General features: G+C 65.1%; 1 protein-coding gene across 15 annotated transcripts in view; it reads left to right on the forward strand.

Moving 5' to 3' along the window:
* TCF3 (transcription factor 3) overlaps positions 1 to 13,348 on the forward strand; it is a 30,358-nt gene that overhangs the window by 2,088 nt on the left and 14,922 nt on the right. For all 15 annotated transcript variants that reach the window (XM_044254659.1, XM_044254665.1, XM_044254666.1 and 12 more), the window contains one exon: positions 2,778 to 2,850. In XM_044254659.1, the coding sequence (XP_044110594.1) occupies positions 2,778 to 2,850 (73 nt within the window). The remainder of the gene's footprint in view (positions 1 to 2,777; positions 2,851 to 13,348) is intronic.

Raw genomic sequence — 13,348 nt, forward strand, 5'->3', positions numbered from 1 at the left:
CCTGATCTGGAAGGTGGATGTGATCAGGCTTATGCGTTGGCGTGGGGGTAAGAAGGAGGAAGGAAAAAAACCCACCCAGAACCGAGATGATCAGTGTGGGGCAGAGAGCGTGGCCAGTGAGGGTCCCCTCCTCAGTGACTCAGCCACACGGCGGCTGGCATGACGGGTGGTCAGGAGCCAGGGGGCCTGGGCAGGACACCGTGGCAGATCTCGGGAGTGTGGGTGGCTCCAGGCGGGTGGGAGCTGCCACTGTCCCTCCCGTGGCTCCTGCCTGGCTGGGCAGAGCTCTTGGGAGGCTGCTGGCTCCCGGGCCTCAGGCAGCTCAGCCGGGCTGGGGGGTGGGAGCGGTGGCCTCAGTGTGCTCATCTGTACAATGGGTCATCTGCCACCAGCGTACGGTGGTCCATGTGCCCTCTGGGTGCCTACAGTCTGCTGCAAACACTTCCCCAAGTCCCGCTCTGGCTCTTCCGCCAAGAAGCGCTCTTGGGATCCGAAACGTTTGGGGGGAGGGTGCTTTCAGTCTGAAGTTCACCCCCCACTAGGAGGCGGCTCAGGCCACTGAGGCCTGTCGAAAACAAAAGTCCCCAAACCGAAACAATACCAGCCGTCCTGTGGAAAAACACAGCCCCCAGGACAGCGGTCTCCGGCTCCGGAAGGGCCACACTGGTATTTCTGAGACATTTTTAAGCCCCGTTTTATTTTTGCTTCCCCGGCTGAGTAACCCAGAACGCGGCTCACTTGTTTTCTTGTTAAACGGACAGGTTACGGGCTACTGAGCTGGAACAGATTGGGGCGGGGGGGGGGCACCGGGTAGGGCCGGGCTGGGCCCCTTCGCTTCTTTTTGCCAAGAGCTTTGAACCTTCGTTCCCCTACTCCTTCTTTCTGGTGCGTCCGAATGTCTCCTTCGCCCCAACTGCAAACCCATTTCACAGATGAGGAAATTGAGGCCGAGGGGTGAGGTGCCCCTCTCTCAGGACGCACCTGGAGCTGCATTTCCATTCATCCTTCTGGTCACGAGGAGAGAGGCCTGGTCTGGTCCCGGGGTGCCAAGAGCTTGGCCGCCCCTGCCGTCCTTCCTTAGCGGCTCCCTCGCACCCGCCCCAGAGAAACCCGGTGCATTTGTTTCCTCACCAGCTTGGTGTGAGGCTGAGGAGGGCTCAGGAGGGGTGGTGCTCGCCGGGGCCAGGTTCCTGTGCAGGAGACGACGCTGTCGGGACAGCGCAAGGGAACAGCTCGGCCGCGGTGCTACGGGCTGCCGGGCCCTGAATTCTCCGAGGGGGGAGAGGAGGCTCGTTGGGGCGCGGAGGGCGCCTGCAGGACTGGCTTTCAGTGTGCCATGTGGTCAGGGCCCTGGGTCTCTCTCGCAGAAGAGAAGGCGGAGGTTGCAGGGTACGAGCGGGCATGTGGGGACTGACCGGGCCCAGTGCCCCTGGTGGCCGATGCCAGGTCAGCACAGCCCCTGGTACCCGAGGGCACAAAACAAAAACTTGGAATGCGGCCCTCCCACGCCCAGGGGCTTGGCTCCCGACCCCCAGGCCTGGGGTCCAGTGGCTTCTGGTTGTGGCTCGGCCAGCCCCTCCCTCGGTGCAGGCCTCCGCTGCCCCGTGGGCTAGGACCCCACGGGGGAGAGCAGGGCCCTGGGGAGGCTGGGCCAGTTGAGTGAGCACAGCCACGCCCCAAGCAGGGGTGCAGACCCAGTGAGAACCTGCCTCCCGCCGGGCTCCCCGCCTCCCATGAGCCCCTGCTGCCTGGCCTGCCGCGGCCAGGTGAGCACGTGGCCTGTAGGATGGGGCGTGGGGACGTGGCTCCCCGTCCTGGGACTGTCCCAGGGCTGGTGACGCTGACCCAGGAGTGCCGCCCACAGGGTCCGTGTCCTCAGCTGGGTGGTGGTGGGGGCTGGGGGCGTCAGTAGCTCCCCAGGGAGCCCCCGGCCCCGATTGTAGCCACCCTCGCCCGAATCTAAGTCTGGGCTCTGGGGGTAGGGCCCGGATGTGTTTTGTTTTGTGTGGCAAAAGGGTTTGTTAGTGTTGGGTTTTCCTGGCTAATGCCGCGAAGCTGTTTAATCCTGAGGGACTTAGCACAGTGCGTTTGGGTAAACTGGAGGGGGGGCTGGCTGGTCCACACAGCTCTCAGGATCAGGACAACCTCCCAGGCACCTGTGGGGGGGTGGCACCGCCTTTCCCAGGTTCCTCCGGCTTCCTGGGGTTCCGGGCCTCCGTTTCTCCTGCGGGGCAGGTGTGATACGGGTCCCCGGGCAGCCGTGGGATACAGAACGTGGCACGGGGGCGCCGCTTGAGTCCAGTCAGCCTCCTCCCGTCCCAGCAGCTGGGCGGCGCTGGCCTCGCCATAGCTGCCACGCAGGGTCCGCGGCGCGCAGGCCGGGGGGGTCTGGCCCGGCGAGGGGCTTGTGCGCAGGCCCCCTTGCTGCCGGCCCCCGGAGCAGTGCTCTAGTTTTTTAAAGCTGGAACTTAAGGAAAACCTCATTTGGCTTCTGAGCTCAGGTAGAAGGTTTCCAGGGCTGACGGCGGCTACTCGGCTGCGAACAGCGGAGTTGGTTTTTGCGTTACCACTTAAGTAAGTTCTGCACCCGGTGTGCGGCTCACACTCGTGTCCCCAAGATCAAGAGCCGCCTGTTCAGCCACGCTGCCGGCAGCGGGCTGGGCTCCCTTGCGTGCCGTGTGGCCCCTTCTCTGCTTTTCCTGCTTGGGGTCTCCCATGAGACGGGCCCCTAGGCAGAGCTGTGTCCTGACCCCACGTTCCTCCCTCTCTCCCTACAGATGTTCCCCCTGCCAGCGGCCCACGGCAAGGGCCGGCCCACCTCCCTGGCCGGCGCCCAGTTTGGAGGCTCAGGTAGGACCCTGTGGCTCAGGGCAGCATGTGGCTGGTCAGGCAGCAGGGCGGGGGGAGGGAGTCGCAAAGCGGAGGTGGTTGGGGACCGTCTACAAGGAGGTGCTGTTTGAGGGGTTCAGGGCGAGGGGCACAGCCTGTGCAAGGAGGAGGAGCGGAGGGAGTGGGGGTAGGGAGGGCAGGGGGAGCGAGGGAGGTCCTGCAGGGCCTTGGGGTCTTGGCTTTTACCCCGGGGGGGTGGGAGCCCCTCCGTGACTAGGAAGGGTTTGTCTGGGACTTGTTCATAAGTGCCCCGGGTATCTTGTGCGTTCTGGCTGGGGGAGGAGGGGGTTTTCAGGGGTGGGTTGTGTGCAGACACCCCCACATGGGGAGGGACCTTGTGTCATGTCCGTCCTCCGCCTGCCGGTCCCCCTGTGCCTGAGGAAGTGGCTGCAGGCGGACCGAGTCGTCTCTGAGCTGCGGAAATCCCCACAGGCCGTCCTGCTGTGTCCCCCAGAAATACCTCCCAGGAGCTGGGGGTGCTACCCTTTGTCTGGCTCGGGCAGAGGGTCAGGCCCGGGGGTCTCCTTGGAGGAGTTGGCGCAGGCGTTCCCTGGTCTCCCCTGGGCGTCTGGCCCGGTGATCTTCCCTCCTCCAGTGCCCACTTGGGGCCGGCAGCCCGAGTCCAAGCCACAGCTCCTGGGGGAGGTGCCGTTTGCGGCCCTGCCCTGACCACTTGGGATGGGGACAGGCTGTGCTGGTTCCACCCTGGGAGGCCCCTGCTCTGGGTCTGCGGCCGGGGCCTCCTCACCCAGATCCGTTGGAGCCGTCCGCACCAGCCCCAGCCCCAGACTGGTGCGGCTGGGGACATGGGACCGGGAACCCAAGGCCGGGAGCTGAAGGGCCCCTCCTCGCTGCCCACCCAGGCAGGAGACGCTGCAGCAGGCCCGCGAGCCCGTTTCCTCATCTGTAAAAGGACGCGTGTCTGCGGCCCGCCAGGTGCTTCAGCGAGCCTGCGGCCGTGAGGGCTTCGGAAGCTGGAGGCGGGCGCGTCCTGCAGGGGCCCCCCTGGCCCTGCCGTGAGGTCGCAGTCTCGGGCGTGGGCTTGGCCCTTCATGGGTTCTCCCTGCTCTGAGCTCGCGTCCCCCCCCTTCTGCCCGCGGGGGCTCCCGGGCGCTCCTGGGCCCCACCAGCCTCGTGCGTCCTCCAGGCCGGCTGGCCTCATGCGTCCTAGTCTCCGTCCCGTCCCCGAGTCAGCCTGTTCTCTTCATGCAAGCTCCCCGAGCGTGGGCCGCGGCTCCGCGGGCGGCGTGGGGGGTCTGCCTGGCCTTCCGCTCCAGTGGTGGGGTGTGGGACCGGGAACCGTGCCCGCCGGAGGTTTCCTGGTTTGCACCGGGGTCGGGGAATGCTTCAGAGGAGGAAGCTTTCCGGTGTGCACGCTCTGGAGACCGTGAGGCTCAGAGCCGGGTGACGGTGTGTCGTCTGCTGGGGACTGCGGGGTCCAAGGCCACTGGACACCAGTAGCCATGCACGGACGGGCAGAGGACACCCTGTCCCCGCCTGCCACCTAGAACTGTGAATAAAGGGCGTGCTAGGGGTGAAATTCCTCCGCTCGGGACTCCCATCGACGACACAGTCAGCCAGGGCTGGGCGGGGGTCCCAGAGCGGACCTCTCGGGCCCAGCGCCTTCTCTGGTGCAGGTTGTTGCGCGTCTCCTCCTGCTGGGCGGGTGACAAGGACTGTGCCGTTTGGGGGGGTATTTAGGTCACTCATCGTGGGCGGACACCTTTTCGAGAGTTCGTTGGCCGTGAGGTCTGTTCCGATGAGTTTTCGTTACTGTCTTGAGCAAATGCACCCCCACTCCCGGCCCCTCTTTGGAGTTGACCGTCGTCTTTGGACTCGTCCTGGATTGCTAGGAAGAGACCCGTAGAAGGTGATCAAGGGCACCCCTCCCCCAGCCGTGACCCGCGCGCCCATAGCCTGGGAGGCGACCTTGGTAGAGTCCAGGTGTGGTTCAGGTCTCCGTCCCGTGTGGGCTCCGCGCGGCTCGCGCTGCTTGTGTGTTGGGGGGTCTACACGCTTGTCTCCCGGCCGGGGCGCCATCAGCGCGTGACCGCGGTCCGGGTGCCCACCTGTCCCCGCCTGCCGCCTCGGTCACACCCGCCTGCCGCCCTTGAGCCCGGCGGCCGCTGACCCACTGTTCTGCAGCTCTGGCGTTTTGTCCAGTTGAGAAGGTGGAGGACACGGAGACCGCGCGAGACCGCGGGACCTTCCGAGATCGGTTCCTCGCGCTGACCCGGCTCTCTGGACGCGGTCGCGGGTGTGGGCGGTGTCTTCTGTGCCGTCTCCGCTCGCGCCGAGCTCCGCGTTCCAGGCACCGACCCTGGGTCGTGAGGGTCCTGCGTCCTCAGGGCGGGGACTGAGCGAGAGGATCGTTGCTGTGGCTCCTGACCGTGGCGGGTGAGCCCGGGCCGCTCCGGCCGCGGCTCGTCCCCTCGGAAGGTGCTCGTCTGTTGTGATCTGTGCCGTGGCCTGTTTCCCGGTTTCATTTGGGACTCACTGAAGATGAGGTTTTTCGTTAGTCCTGACGTTTCCTGGATGACACGTTTACGCTGTCGGGTCTTTCTGCTTGTGGCGTCCTGGCTTTGGGGCCGCCCCGGGGAGCCCCCGGGAGTCCCGGCACGCCGCTGGTTCGGTGGCACAGGCGGGAGGCTCTCGAGGGCCGCTGCTGCCTATTCCCCGAGGCCGAGGAGTGAGGAGGGCGTGGGAAGAGACGGCGGAGGGCACAGTGCCCCGAGCAGGGACGGGAGGAACAAGCCGGAGGACGAGGATCTCGGCGGAGCAGCGGTCCCCGTCGTGTGGGCGGCCGTTCCCGGCCGAGTGCGCACGATGCGTTCTCCGGGGCCTGCGCGGAGCTCTCGGCCCGAAACCGGGGCTCGTGGGGGCCCCGTCCTCGCTAGACACCCAGGTCCGTGAGAGGTCGCGCCCGCTGCGGTGGTCACCGGGGAACCTCTAACACGGGAGAAGACACCTGAGTGCGAGCCGTACCCCGGGAGAACGGGCCGTGAAACCAGGAAGAAAGGGCCGGAGACCAAAACAAAGTGAGGAAGCCGAGCGCTGGGAGATGTCGGGGTTCTTGTGTGCGTGCGAACGGACCGAAACGGAGCCGACGGCTCTGGCCGAGCTGCGCAGGGCGGGGAGGGGAGAGCGCCGCGAAGCAGCGTCCACGTTACCCCGGGGTTGTGTCCGTATCCGCCTTGGGGGGGGCTGTCTCCTGGGGTGTCAGGTGGCCGTGCCGTTCTGTTCTCTTCCCACCTTTCCGCCTGCTCCTGCCTCGGCTCCCCGGGGCAGCGGCGGCGTGGCCTGTCCTGCTCCTGCCCGCACTGTCCTTCCACGGGGTCCCCCGCCCACGGGGTCCCCCCAGCCGTTCAGACTGCGCTTCTGGGCTGTGGTCTGGGCGCAGGCTCACCACGGCCCCGCCCTGGAGGCAGACCCTGTAGGGGTGTGTCAGGGTGTCTGCGCCACTGACCTCGGGAGGAACCGTCCGTCTCCACCGCACTGTTTCCTGAGGCCAGAACCTGGTTTCCCCCCGTTTGTTCAGGTTCTTTGTCTTGACCTGTGTGGTTTCGAGGAGAAACTATGGAAACTGAGGTTCATGGCCCGTGGCTTTTCTACGGTTCCGTTCTGTTCTGTCCCGCAGCCTCCAGTGAGGATGCCGTGGTCCAGGTCTTCTCCGTCCTGCTGGCCTCCTGACGTCCCTTCCCTGTTCATGTTCATCCACTGGCTTGGTTTTCCAGCTGACCTGTCCAGCCGTCCTTGGGCCCCTCACCTCCCCTGTCCCATGCAGATGCCGTGTGCCTTTCCGCAGTGGCCGGGGTTTCCAGAACCGCAGGTGTGTGCTCCTGGGCTTGTCAGAACCGTCAGCAAGGCCAGCATGGTCCTGCCGCCTTCCCAGCCCCCAGCGAAACCAGCAGGATCAGCAGGACGTGCGTGGTGGCCTGGAAGTCCCTCCTGCCGTAGGTGTGCGTGTATCACACCCGGGGCCCTTCCCTCGGGTCCCACGTGGCGTCCCCCACAAGCGTGGTCTCAGCTTTCCTTCGCCGCTGCACCCTGGCACTGTCCCCAGGACCGGCCCACTCTGGCCCGGCCTGTGCCCGTGGTCCCAAGTCACATGGGCAGGGGCTTCTATGGGCGACCTCTGCACGCTCTGGACCCGGTTCTGGGGAACGGTATCTGGCATGGGGGACCCGGCCTGCCTCCCCGTTCACGTCCGAGCCCCTTCCTCCCTGCAGTTGACGCTGCCTGTCGCGATTTTGTCTGCACCTCTTTCCGACCCCGGCGTGGTCTGCGGAGAAAACCCTCGGTCGGGACACACGGTGACGTGGCCAGCGGGGGCTTCCGCGGCTTCCAGAGTCCCCCGTCCCTGTTTGTCGGGAGGCAGAGTCCACGCCTCGATTCTGCGTCTGGCAGCTTTCCCTCTCTGTTCTCTGTCCGAGGCTCCGCCGCCTCGATCTCTCTCGCCCTCACCGCCGATCCGTGGAACCGCGGAGCCCGCGTCCGGCCGCACTGGCGGCTCCTCTGTCCCCGGCTCCTTTCCAGCTTGTGGCGGTGGTTTGTGTTTGACCCTGGGCCGTGGGGCTGGTGTGCTTGCGGACCTCCGCTCGGGGCCTGGTGTCGCGGGGCCCATGTTTCTGTCCCGTTGTGTTCTTGGGGGCCGTGGCCGTGGTCACGTGGCTGTCCATTGTTTTTTAGAGATACTTGATGCTTCCTTTTAAAAAGCGTTCTCGAGTCACGTTCCTTCGGAGAGTCCTGATCTAGGAGGGGCCAGCGTCTGTCCGTCTCGTGTTGAGGTCAAGTGTGCAGAGCCGCGGCCCCAAGGTGCTCCCTGCGCACCCCCGAGGGCTTGTGTGTGCCGGGGGTGGGGTGCTGGGTTTCAGGACTCCCGGAGCTCAGGTCAGCGAGGCTATCTCCGTCGGGCCTGTCCTCCGTGAAGCCCCCCCTGGCCCCGACTGGGCCCTGGACGTGGACGTCTGACTCCTTGCTCACATGCCGTGTGCGCGTGGCCTCCCGAGGTGCCCGGCCACAGCCATCTGTACGCTTCCTCGCCGCCTCACGTGGGCCACCTGTTTTCCCGAGCAGGTTTGGGGGGGTCCGTGCTGGTCCGCAGCCCTGCTGGGGCTTCTCTCGGGGTCTTAAGTAACGTGTGTGAACCTCCCGACGTGGCCTTCCCAGCCCCCAGGGGACGTCAGACGTCCCTTTCCTGCAGGAAAGTGGGGTATGAGCCGCTTCCCTGCCTGACAGATCGCCCTCGGGGAACGTTTCTCGGCGAGAGTCTGGGCGCAGTGGTCACGGGGGGCCCGAGCAGGTAACCTGGCCTCTCCCTGCTCCCGCCGCTGCTCCATCTGCGGATCGCCGTCCCGAGGGTTCTGGCCCTGCCCATCCTTGACGTCAGGATGTGCGTCTCTCGTCCCCTTCTTCCCGTTCTCGTTCCTTTTTCTCAGGGTGTCCGTGGGCTTGGACACGGGCCATCAGCCGCGCAGGCTGTGGGGTTCGGCCAGGTCTTGGCTACACATCCTCTGGGAGCCCTGACTGTCCCCGCCGCGTGGGGGATGCCCTTGCCACGTGGCCGCTCTGAGCACCGCTGCCGCGGTTGCTGCCCGTCCAAGTCTCCTGTGTGTTGGTGGGGCTGCCGCTCGGCTTCCGTTTTCCGCTTTCTCACTCTTGTTCTCTCAAGTCTCATCTGCTCCCAGGCTCCCTGAAGGGTACCCAGTGGCTGCTGCCTCGGGTGGTCTGTTTGCAAGATACACCCCCAATCCGGCCCCGTCCACATTGGGCAACCCTGCGTGTCTCTGTCCGTTCTTGCCTGGAAGCCCTGGGTTGGCTTCTGCGCTCACGTTGGGGGCAGGTCCTCCCCTCCCCACACTCGGCGTCCACACGGGCCCCCTTGAGCCTGAAATGGGTCGGGCGTCTTCCTGAAGTTCGCGGGAGGCAGGAGGCGGGAGGGAGGGCTCCGTCCGCAGCGTAGCCCTGCAGCCCTGTTCCTCTGTGAACCACCACGTGTGTGTGGGACCCGCCTTATGTGGGGCTGGCTCTGCCACCCGGGAAACCCCAGGTTGGGGGTCCTCCTACTCTTAAAGGGGGTGGGGCATGGCCTCTACTCACTTCCTCTTCCGTCTCCAGTCCACTTGCTCTCGGGTCGCACGGGGGCCCCTGCTTTCCTGCCCCCACGCTCGGGCGGATGTGCCCGGGGTCCTGGGCCTGCCCAGCGCCTGCCTCTTGCGTCCTGCCGGCAATGTTCTCTAACCCGTTTCTTTTTTCTTTTCTTTTCTTTTTTTTTTTTTTTAAAGATTTTATTTGTTTATTGGACAGACAGACATCACAAGCAGGCAGAGAGAGAGGAGAAGCAGGCTCCCCGCTGAGCAGAGAGCCCGATGCGGGGCTCGATCCCAGGACCCTGAGATCATGACCTGAGCCAGAGGCAGAGGCTTTAACCCACTGAGCCACCCGGGTGCTCCCTCTAACCTGCTTCTGACCCTTTTCACTGTTCCGTTGCAGCCAGGTCTGGAGAACTTATAAACTCTGAAGCTGTGCCCACCAGACAGGGAAGCGTTGTTGCGCGTGAACAGAGGACAAAGCATAAAGCAGAGGGGCGGGGACGTGGGCTGGGTGGCCTGAGCAAGCCGGGGCTCAGGGCACGGCCTGGTGTGCCCCTGCGGGTTTTGAAATGGTACAGGAAGGTCAGCGTCGACCCCCGGGGCGCCTGGGAGGCTCCGCCAGATGAGCGTCTGACTCTGGTTTTGGCTCAGATCCTGATCTCGGAGTCGTGGGCTCGAGCCCCCGTCGGGATCCACAGTCAGCACCGCGTCTGCTCCAGAGTCTCTCTCAGCTCCGCTCTCCCTCAAATAAATCTTAACAAAGAAAAGTGAGTCCTGAAGTCCCAGGAGGAGAGCCCCGCGGAGGAAGGGCTGCCCCCACGTCCACCCCGGCGGCAGCCGTGACCCTCCGCCAGACCTCTTGGGCCGCCCCCCGGCGGGGCTCCCTGACGCACGCCCGCCGTTTGGGGCGGTTGATGGTGAGCGGGAAGAGCCAGAGAGGGCTGGTGTGCGTGGGGTCCGGCGGCCGCGGTGAACCGTGAGGAGGAAAGAGTTCCGTGAGCGTCTGCGCAGTGGTCGTTCTCCGACGCGTTCAGACGCCGGCGGCTGCAGCGGTGTCTTCGTTTCGGTCGTTCACCTCTGGGCCCACGCTGTCCGGCACAGCCACCATGGGCCACAGACGGTCGCCTGAGTTTACGTTTACTGAAAGTCACACCGAAGCGGAAGGTCCTTCTCGCCGCCACGCACTGTGGCCACGTCGATGACGAGGAGCCGCGCGAGGCGGGGGCCGGGCCGGCAGGCGGTGTGGCCCGCGGAAGCCCTCGTGGAGACGGGCCCGAGGGCAGGTCCAGCGACGGAGGGAGGCCCAGACGTGGCCAAGGCTGTTTCTGGGGCGCCGGCCCTGCGTGGGCCATGCTAAGAAGACCCAGAGGACCCTGGGCTGGGAGGGGACGGGAAGGCGACAACCCCCGAGGAGGGCGAGGGGTCTGTGGGTGCGGGTGCGGGTGCGGGGTCTGACGGGGCAGAGCTCAGGGTGTGCGCGGTGCGGGGCCGGAGGGGGTCTGCTCCGGGGTTGGGTCTGCTCAGGGATGATAGGGGGCTGAAGGGTGGTCGGCACCCCGGGGGCTGCTGGGAGGCGGAGCCGCGGTTTGTGGCAGGCGGGGCCGGGGAGGCCTTCCCTAAATGCCCTGGGTCTGGAGTGTGGGAGGAAACCCCACGTGGTGGGGGGCGCTGCTGCAGGATGGCGCGGGGTGGGCCGGGAAGGCCGGCTCTGAGCGGCCGGCAGGCGGGAGGGAGGGCAGGCCGCTCTGGGTGTCTAGCTGCGCACCTGGGGGAAGGTGCACTCCCGGAGCTGGGCTTGTCACCACCCGGGCTTTGCCTGCCCCACAGTGTAAGCCCAGCCCTGGTCCCCGGTCCCCGGTCGGGGCTGCTTCCTACGGCGTTGCCAGCTTCAGGAACTTTGCTTCCTACTGGGGTTGGCCGAGCTGCTCCACAAGGGGCCAGCTGCCCGGCTGCCCTTGTTCGGGAACGAGCGGGCGTGGTAGCATGGCAGTAGCCCTCTAGGAAAGCGGGAGGCGCAGGGGGTGTCAGGGGGCTTTGGGGGGGCTGCCGTGGTATCTGGGCTGCAGTTGCTGGCAGAGGACGGGCCACCGGTGTCTGTGGGGGGGCCCCTCTGAGCCGCCTTGTCTCGGGGTAAGGCCTCTGGGGGCGGGGCCCGGGCCTCCTGGAGGGCGGGCTGCTCACCCTGCGGCCTGGTCCCCCGTGGCCACCGTGGCTGCTGGGGGCAGGTGCACGGCTCCTTCCCCCCGCCCCGCTGAGCCCTTGGGCTCTGCCTAGTGTGGGCCCTCGCAGAGTGCCCTCGGCCCGGCCCGGCCCCGCCCGGCCTGGCGCCCTCCCGCTCCCGCCCCAAGCAGCCTCCACTGCCGCGAGAAACGAGAAACGCGCTCTGGAGAAGAAAGGCGTGAGGATCGCATTCCGGCGGCTGCGTTTGGTTCTTAGTCCGCTTTAATTAGAACGTGAGCAAGGAATGTTATGAATATTCATAATGGTGATTAAAACGTACGGTTAACCGATGGGGGCGTTAATAATGCTGAGTGGGTGGTGGGGGAGGGACCGTGCCTAGTCTGGACATCTCGAGGGGAACGGGCCGGTGAGGGTTTCCCCAGAAAGGGAAGCCGGCAGCTTGTGGGGGCCCCCGGGTGCCCTTCACACGGGTAGGCTGTGGGCACCCAGTTGGAGTTGCCCTCGACATGGTCTGTTGTGGTCTTGGCACGTGGCCTGCCTGTTCACCGTGGCGGGGTCCTGGCCCCTCCGGGGGCACGTTGTGGGGGGCCGCTCCAGACGGTGGCAGCAGCAGGTGTAGAGGGAAGGGGAGGCTTTTGCTGCTGGTACATCGCCCAAGGTCACCCCTGCCTCACGGGCTACTGCTCCACTCCCTGCTGTGGATTCTGCAAACCTGGTGCCAGATGCGGGCTGGACTCTGGGACCACAGGAGCCCCCGCCGGGTGCGCACACCCCCCCCAGCCCCGCTAAGGCAGCCCCCCGCTGCAAGCACCGTGGAAATTTTTGATTAGAAAATAAAATCTAAATGTAGCATATGCATATTGCTTAGGCACAGGGATTAATATGCATAATTATGCAAATCAGGCAGCAATTAAACACTAGTTTGGGGGATGAGGACTGGCACAGAAGCCCTGCAACAGCATGAAGTTCGGAAGAAGTTTCCGATTAAGATGAACGGGGTGGGGGCGGGCCGGCCCAGGGGTTCTCACCGCCTCCCCAGAGTCCCGCTGTGTGGGGTCACGGCATGGTCGAGGGGCTGGGGACAGGTCCCTCTCCCCTGGCCCCAGGCTGCCTTGGGGCCTGCAGAGTGCGGTGGTTCACCCTCCTGTTCCAGAGGAGAGAAACGGGACAGAGGGCCGGTGCTGGGGCGGGCGGGAGCCCAGGGCTGGCCCCACACGTGTTTGTCAGGCCGCATCTTGCTGCCTCCTGTGGACGGGGTAGAGCCCGGCCTTGGCCTGGGAAGGCGCTGTGCCTCCTGGCTGGGGAGTCTTGGGTGGTGTCCCGGACTGTTGGGGGAGATAAGGGTCGCACCCTGCCCCACCCGGAGCTCCAGACCCGATCCTCTGCCCTGTGGGTTAACTCCTGCTGCACCATGGGCCTCTCCTCGCTGGGGCCCCTTAACCCCGAAGGGGCTGCCAGCTTGGCCCTGGAAGGTAGTGGCAGCTGAGTTGTTACTTTAACAAAGGAGGGGCTCTGCCTCCTGAGTTGTCAGGGACGGAAAGGGAGAGACCCCCCACTTGCCAAGACCCAAGCTTTCACAGTGTCCTCGAGGGACTGAGCCTGGTACAGATGCCCCCAGTTCCTCATGGGCAGCGCTAGGCTGAGGGAGAAATGAGATGCTGCAGGGAGGAGGCTCTGAGAGGGCTCGGCCCAGGATGGGCATCATGGCTGGGGCTTTGATGGACGGGTAGGAGTTTGCTGGCAGAGGTAGCTAGTAGAATTGCTGTTTGCACTATAGGCCTGAAGGTGTACTAAGTGCCAGGGTGTTTGGGGAGCTTCCTACAAATGGCAGCTGTTTGTCTTGTTTTTCAAGATTTTATTGTTAGGGCATCTGGCTGTTTCTGTTGATTGAATGTCTGCCTCCGGCTCAGGCCATGATCCCAGGGCCCCAGGATCGAGCGCCACATCCAGAAGCCTGCATCTCCTTCTGTGTCTCCGTCTGCATCTTTCTCCGTGTCTTCTAAACAAATAAAATCTTTAAGGGGAAAAAAATCTATTTTTAAGGAACACCTGTACCCAACGTAGAACTCGAATTTCCAGCCCTGAGATGGAGAGCTTCCTGACTGAGCCTGCCGGGCGCCCCCTGGCAGTTTAGATAGGGGCGGAGTGAGGGCGGGCTGGGTCAGGAAGGGCCGGGGCTTCTCCCT

This window comes from Neovison vison, chromosome 6 (genome assembly GCF_020171115.1).
Source record: "Neovison vison isolate M4711 chromosome 6, ASM_NN_V1, whole genome shotgun sequence".
Classification (NCBI taxonomy): domain Eukaryota; kingdom Metazoa; phylum Chordata; class Mammalia; order Carnivora; family Mustelidae; genus Neogale; species Neogale vison.